This window comes from Pelophylax lessonae (assembly GCF_965119305.1).
Source record: "Pelophylax lessonae genome assembly, chromosome: 9".
Taxonomy (NCBI): Eukaryota; Metazoa; Chordata; class Amphibia; order Anura; family Ranidae; genus Pelophylax; species Pelophylax lessonae.
The window spans coordinates 84,297,070-84,304,444 of NC_138776.1; the positions used below are offsets into that span (position 1 = coordinate 84,297,070).

Sequence of the window (7,375 nt, forward strand, 5' to 3'; positions counted from 1 at the left end):
GTCCGGTGAGTCCATGTCCTGTTTCAGGGATGAATCAGGCCTGAATTTGGATCTGAAAAGATGCCAAAGACGCACAGGACCCCTGTGCAATCCGCTCTGCAGCTGCCCCAGAGATGTGTGAACTGGCTCCATTAAGAGCCGAGCACGCTTTCCTGTAATGCGAATTGGATGCCGGGAAACCCACATCCAATTCACGCTAGCGTGCACCCAGCCGGAATACAGAATCTTCTTTCATGTTCAAACACCTTTAATACATATTACTCTGGTAAAGTTAATGTAACTTATTTTTTCTAAATATCAATGGCCTAATTGTATGTGTGGTATAACAACACTAGCTGTGTAGCATGTTAGATACGTTGTATTAAGGCAGCCAATTTAAATCTATGGGCTTTCAAAGACCCAAAACACCCCAAAAAACACAGTTCACAAAATTTTTGCACAATACACTATGGTACCTTGCCTTAAGGTGCTATTCAAAATGACCACCACAATGTGTGTTGGGGTAACGAGTATGCCATAAAATAAATGTACATTGGCCATAGACCTTCATGAGCATCAGTGTTTAAGGTCTTCTATCTTTATGCTTACATCAAGCATTTTCTCATTTCATAACAGTGTTGTCATGATCAAGCATTTTCTCATTTCATATGTGACCAGGGAACTAAGTAAGTATTTTTGGGATAGCACTTATCGTCAACCAGCAAAGTGAGGGGGTTATTTAATTTTAGGCATAGTCCTTAGTATGAAAGAATCCCATTTGTAAAACTCCACCAAATCCTAAGCATTACAAATCCATCATACAGAAGTTTACCAATACAACACAGTATTCACCATACATAGCTTCATAGAGAACCTGTATATCTTTATTTTGACACATGAAATTCATATATACAAACATATGTACAAAGTTACAAGCCTGCCTGCTCGTACATTCATTAGGCATTTAATACCATTTAAACATATCTACAGAAAATAAATTCTGGGTCTTAACCCACATTGAGTGCTTAGAAGTTCATAAATCTTAAGTCTGGGAGAATATAAATAACTAGGTTACTGTACAAATTAAATATAAAATCAGCAAGTTATAAAAGCTTTATATACATTATAGATGCTATAGAATAGATTTTTTACATATATAACAAGTTAGTAATTTTAACATGTGCTGCTGAAAGGTTTGAACATTGTGGGAAGATTGTCCACAGGATAAACAATTGGCCCAGTCTTCATGGTTGGTGGCCCATTTATGAGCTCCCAGTCGCAGTTTCGACAAAGTTCAACTATGAAGATCTTCAGGAGAATTTTGGCAAATTCTTTGCCCACACAGCTTCGTACACCTCCTCCAAACGGAATGAAACTGAATCTAGAGGAGTCTTCGGGAAAGGGATTTAGAAATCGGTCAGGATCAAATTCATCTTTGTTTGGGAAGATTTCTGCAACATCATGAGTGTCAGCAATGCTGTAGATGACGTTCCAGCCCTTTGGAATTTGATAGCCCTGTAAAAAAAAGAAAAAACAAATGATTGAGTATAAAGCCGGAGTCAGTGCAGGTAAATGACACTACATAGGTGTGACAAGCAGCACTGGCCTGTCCAACAGGATGCTATAAAACAGTAAAAAAAAGGTCTCCAATTAGGGTCACCAGGAGGCAGCTGACAAGCATGAAATTGCCCGCAAGTCCTGAGCACTGCTGTAAAGGACCTTGTGAACTCACTACTATTAGATCAAAGTGTCCTGCACCCTCTAAATTGTGGAGAGCATACAATAAAAACACAAAGCCAACAGCAACCCTGTACAATAGATGCAGTAAATGTGTGAGCAAGTTTCCCATTTCAACAGGTCATTTAGAGAAAAATCATACAAACTAGGCTGGGCTCTTGCCTAGGGCACTGCTATCCTCAGGACAGCCAAATAGAAGATTTTAGGATCTGTCTTAGAATCCTGTCACCTTAATATTTCAGTTTTTTCTTAACAATTTGCACTTTTTTTTCCACAAGGATGTTATTCGGATACTTACATTTAGGACAAAGGTCTTTCGAGCAACCCGAAATCCTCCAGGAACTGGTGGACTGAGTCTGAGGGTTTCCTTTAAGACACACCCAGTGTATGTAAGCTGTTGAAGAAGGTCAATGCTTAGGTCCTTCCTTTCTTCTGGTTTTTTGGATAGGAGACCCTACAATGGAAAAAAAAAAGCCATCAGCATATGTGGCAACATATCCTAAACCAAGCTTCTTAAATTGGGCAAATAATAAAATAGGATTGGGTTCTACAGGTTACAATATTTTACATTCTGCAATTGCAGCTTCTGCCACCTAAGTCAGTAAATATTTCTATTGTGACTCTTCATTAAGGCAATGAAAAGTGCTGTAACCCATCCCACCTATACATACTAACTCATCAAATATAACCTCTTTATAGATTTGGTGGTAAAGTTTAGTTCCCGGCTTCCCTAAAATATTTAGAAGCACTACACTACATAATGGCCCCATGAGATTGGCACATTAATTTCGACTTTATTACGTATTCAATAAAGCAGACCACATATTTACTCCAGAAATGACCCCAACTGAACAGGATGGCAAGTTACTAAACACTTCTGGTGAATTTAATAAAATGTATTTACAGCTCTACACTTAACGACTTAAATTCCTCAAAAAGCCATCTTACCTTAGATTCAAGTTCTTGTCGGACTTTCTGTACAACCCCTTTATGAAGGGCAAGGAATGTGATCAGGGATGTAGCTGCACTGGCAGTGGTGCCATGCCCCCCAAATAAGAGTTCTGTGGCAGATTCTTTTAGTGCCTAAATAGAGCAGAAAACCCAATATTAGCTTATTAAAGTGGGAACAATGGTCAGCTAGAAAACTAGAAGTGACTAAGCTGCATTGACCAGAAATCTCATTAAGCCATGTTTTCTATGGAAAACCAAAAAGGTCTTTCAAGTTACCTGCAGATCCACCGGTTGCCCGTTCTTGCGGCTATGATTTATGAGCAGCTGCAGTGCATCTTTGCATGAGCTCTCTGGTTCTCTCTTCAGCTTTTCCTTTATGTTCTCCTCTATCTTGGCATGGATAATATCTCGAGCCCGCAAACCCTACAAAAAAATGAATATAAATGAACATCTGCATCTCCGGGTAGTACCTCAACATGAGAGGTGACCAAAACATGGTGGTTCTAGTGTACAAGAGCAGAAATGCATATGTTTTCGGAGACTGTAGAGTTTTTGCCACTTTTAAGCTGGATACACACTATCCAACTTTTGTGGTTAGATTTCCTTCAGATTTACCATTTCTATGTAGTGCAAGGGCCTGCCAGATTGCATACAAATTGAAAGTGTTTAGGTTTGACCTCATATTATATGGTTTTGGTAAGTCTAAAGGAAAAAGTCTTCAGAAAATCTCATAGTGTGTATGGCCCATTAGTACAATGGTTTGGTATGTAACTAATACAAGAAAGGACTCACAGTTAAAGAGTCCCAATTAGGACCCTTTGCATGTTCTCCCTGTGCTTGCATGGGTTTTTTCTGGGTATTCGAATTCCCTCCTACACTCCAAAGACATGCTGGTAAGCTAATGCAATCCGATCTAAAATCATCCCCAGTATGTGTATGTATGCTTGTAAGATCAGGACCTTAGATTATAAGCTCCTTGAAGGCAGGGACTAATGTGAATGTACAATGTGTAATCAACCATGCGTATAAGGGTTAGCATAATAAATTATCTCCAATAATTATTTCATATGCCTATATTTTTTTTTCAACAGTTACATGCAGATAAGCTGTCTAGCAAAAGTGACAGTTGCAGGGGTTATGACAAACTACATTACTGGGCTGCCTATAACAGTCCACTTTAAATCATGAAAAAAAAAAAAAAAAACCTGCTGTAACTGGAGTTCTGCTTTAATTTAGAACTACACTTAAGTCTACACTGTTAATAGGGTGCTTCTGTGCTGAACAATCATGGTCACCCTTTCAAAGTAAAAAGATCTACAATACAGTTCAAAAGAAAAAAAAAAAAAAAAAAAAACAGTTCAAAAGAAAAAAAAAAAAAAAAAAAAAAAAAAAAAACAGAACTTGTGACTTTTACTATTATATATATATATATATATATATATATATATATATATATATATATATATATATATATATATATATATATATATATATATACATATATACATATATACATACATACGATATATTTTTGAGGTTGCCGACAATTGAACTTTCCTACTGGGATTGAACAGAGAAATCAATGAGCTGCAGTTCCCACACTTACCCTGTAGAGGCCGCTAAAGGGCACATCAATTGGCAGTGAGAAGAGATTGCGGATCATTTCCTCGAAGGCCTCCACCAGCGGCTGCTCGTGCGCCGGGTCCATGTGTGCGGGTTCGAATCCCAGCAGCAGCCTCATGGCGATCCGGAACATCAGCCGTTTGACAGCCGGGTAGACCAACACGCAGGAGCCGCTCTGCAGCCAAGTGTCTATGGCGCTCCTCATCTCCTCCTCCATGACCGGCACATAGTTCTCCAAGGCTTCCCGGGAGAAGGCTTGCATGATTACCTGATGGGGAGAAGAGCAACTGTAAGTCAGCCTGCAAGGGGTTAAAGCACGGTAATAGGATTGCATTAATAAAGAGGTGAAAAGGTAATCCCTTCATTAATAGGTGAGGGTAAATGAGTTACCCCCCCTGGAAGACTCAGCAGGGAAGGGATTAAACCCCCTGCCCTTCCATCACAAACAAATCTAATGCTTTAATGAATTAATCAGAGCCACCCATAGAGCTGGAGGAGTGGGATCATCATCTGATCTAGCTGGATACACAAGATCCACCACAGGGATCAGCAACAGGATCCTCACATGTGCAAGAGGTAATCAGACCTGAGCAACCCGGCTATTCCTACAAAATATATCCCTGCGATCAGATCTGATCAGAAGACACATCCAGAATCTAAGGAACCAATTTAGATCAGGCATGCAAATAGATCTTCTAATCGAATACATCCTTGAAATAAGATCTGTTCAATATGATGGGCAACAGGTTGATCAGACCTAAGAAACCCAATCATTCCTTCACTGAAATACTGCAAACAGACCTGAAAATCTATCCCAGGAGTAAGATGTGATCAGAACACACATTGATGTGCAACAGGTTTGCAGGAATCTAACAAACCTGATCGGATCCCAAAAAATGACCTTATATTTATTATAATACACCCCTCAAAATACATACTAATGCATTAAATGATGGGCAACAGGTTGGTCAGACCTGAGAAACCCAACTTCCCTTTACTGAGATAGGGCAAATAAACCTTATAAAACATTCCTGAAATAAGATCTGATCAGAATACACAAAATTTGCATCAGGAATCCTAAAGTGATCAATAAAATTATTTACATCAGACCTGAAAATCCCACATGCAAATCAGATTCCTACTGCAAGAGATGGAAACTATGATCTTTCCTGAACCAAGATTTGAGGTTGATGTTCAACAGGTTGACTATCCAAACTTTAATCAGGTTCCCAATACTGCAAATGTATTATCCAGATACATGTGAGAGATACCTAAAGATTTCATCGTCTTAAATGATACATAAAAGGATAATCAGAACCTGAGAAGCCCAACATGGATTAGACCCCAGCACTGCACAATATATCCCTAAAATAAGATCTGATCAAAAAAAAAAAAAAAAAGATGGGCATTAGTTTGGACAGAATCTAGAAATCCAGTATTGATCAGACCCAATACTGCACATGCACCCTACAAAATACAGGGATGTACAAAAGATCCATAAAGATCTAATAAAAGTACTCATAATAAGCAGCATGATGCATACTTAATAAAAATCTAAAAGAAAAACAAAAACAAAAAGCGCAGCATGATGCATAAAATTGGTCAGATCCAAAGAAACCCAACTTTGATCATATCCAAATACTGCAAATGGACCTTAATATAGAAGTATATGGACCCTCCAAAATACATGAACACTACAAAAAATAAAGACCCTTCAAAAATATATTTAAAAAAATGGACCTTATTTAACACATGGATCCTACAAAATATATAAATATATGGACCCTACAAAATACATGGACCCTACAAATTATATAAATACTTGGACCCTACAAAATAGATTCCGAAAGCTCTAAAGAGTGAAACGGATTGATGGACAGGCATGGTGTAAATGATGCGCAACAATTGTCAGATCCCAAGTAACCAACTCTAATCAAAACTTAAAAGATACAAAAACATAACAGATCCGATCTGTAGAAATACTCATTGTCGCAGCCTGAATCCTAAAATTGCTACAATATGTTCAGAACCCGACTTTACAAATAAAACAGACATCCCTATAAAAAAATATATTTCTGATCATTAAAAATACAGCACCGCGTGTTTGTCAATAAGATAAATACATGATGAATGGATTTAGAAGGAAGGACCGATGATCGGGTATTAGATCGGGCGATCTATTTACAGACTGACTCACCTTTTTCATGTTCTTGTGCTGGCTGTCATGCAGGTTGGACAGACATCCAGAGCCCAGGATAGTACGGACAGACGCCGGCCATTGCACCGACACCAGCCTGTGCTCCCCAAGGAGAATGTGTCGCACGTTTTCTGCGCCCAATACGCGGACAGTGGGCGTTCCGAACAGATGCGTCTTGTAGATGTGTCCGTACTTTCTGCGCTTCAGCTGGAGGAATTTGCGTCTCTACAATACAAGAGAGATGAGATTATAGTAAATTTGTTAGCACAGGTGTGCTCTGGTATAGGCGGTGTTCTCACATCTCTTAGTACATACCTGCAGGACCATTTGGAGAGTCTCTCCGAAGAAGGGTAACCCCATCGTGCCCGGCGGCAGGGGCCAATGACAGCTCGTGTCCCTGCGACTAAAGCAGTACAGCTCCCAGAGTTTGGTCGCAGTGATGAGCAGCAGGAGTGGCAGCAGCAGCGTGCATAGAGCGCTAGTGACCAGAGTATAGAGCTCCATAGTGTGCAGTCTATACCTGTTCCTTGGTCTACATACTGTCACCCCCCAGCTCTCTGCCTTTATATACCTTCTACAGGTCTGCCCCCTTTTTTTTTCCTCCCCTTACCTTGCTCAGATAAATTAGTTCACCCAAAGTTCATCTTTAATTGTCGCATCAACAGGAGGACTCCTCCCACCGGGACGACCAAAAAAAAAAAAAAAATCTTTAACCATTTGGATCCCCTGACCACCTCCAGAGAGCTTCAGACAATCGCAGCCTCTGCCTTTGAAAAGGTGTTAATTTGTGTCCTGAGCTCTGCAAGTCAATGGGCCATTGAAGGGAAGGGTGTGTGCTATGCCTGTTCCAAGGGACAAACATGACAATATATTGCAGCTTACTAGTCC

The 7,375-nt window shown here is 39.6% G+C and overlaps 1 protein-coding gene across 1 annotated transcript; it reads right to left on the reverse strand.

The window, feature by feature from the left end:
• Nucleotides 1–932: 932 nt before the first annotated feature.
• Nucleotides 933–7,008, reverse strand: CYP26A1 (cytochrome P450 family 26 subfamily A member 1). The gene is made up of 7 exons (XM_082266781.1): nt 6,803–7,008; nt 6,488–6,712; nt 4,274–4,558; nt 2,944–3,090; nt 2,665–2,799; nt 2,015–2,170; nt 933–1,494 (listed from the first exon to the last, which is right to left on the reverse strand). The coding sequence occupies exons 1-7, from the start codon at nt 6,989–6,991 to the stop codon at nt 1,153–1,155; spliced, it is 1,479 nt and encodes a 492-aa protein (XP_082122907.1). The 5' UTR covers nt 6,992–7,008; the 3' UTR covers nt 933–1,152.
• Between the last annotated feature and the right edge of the window lie 367 nt (nt 7,009–7,375).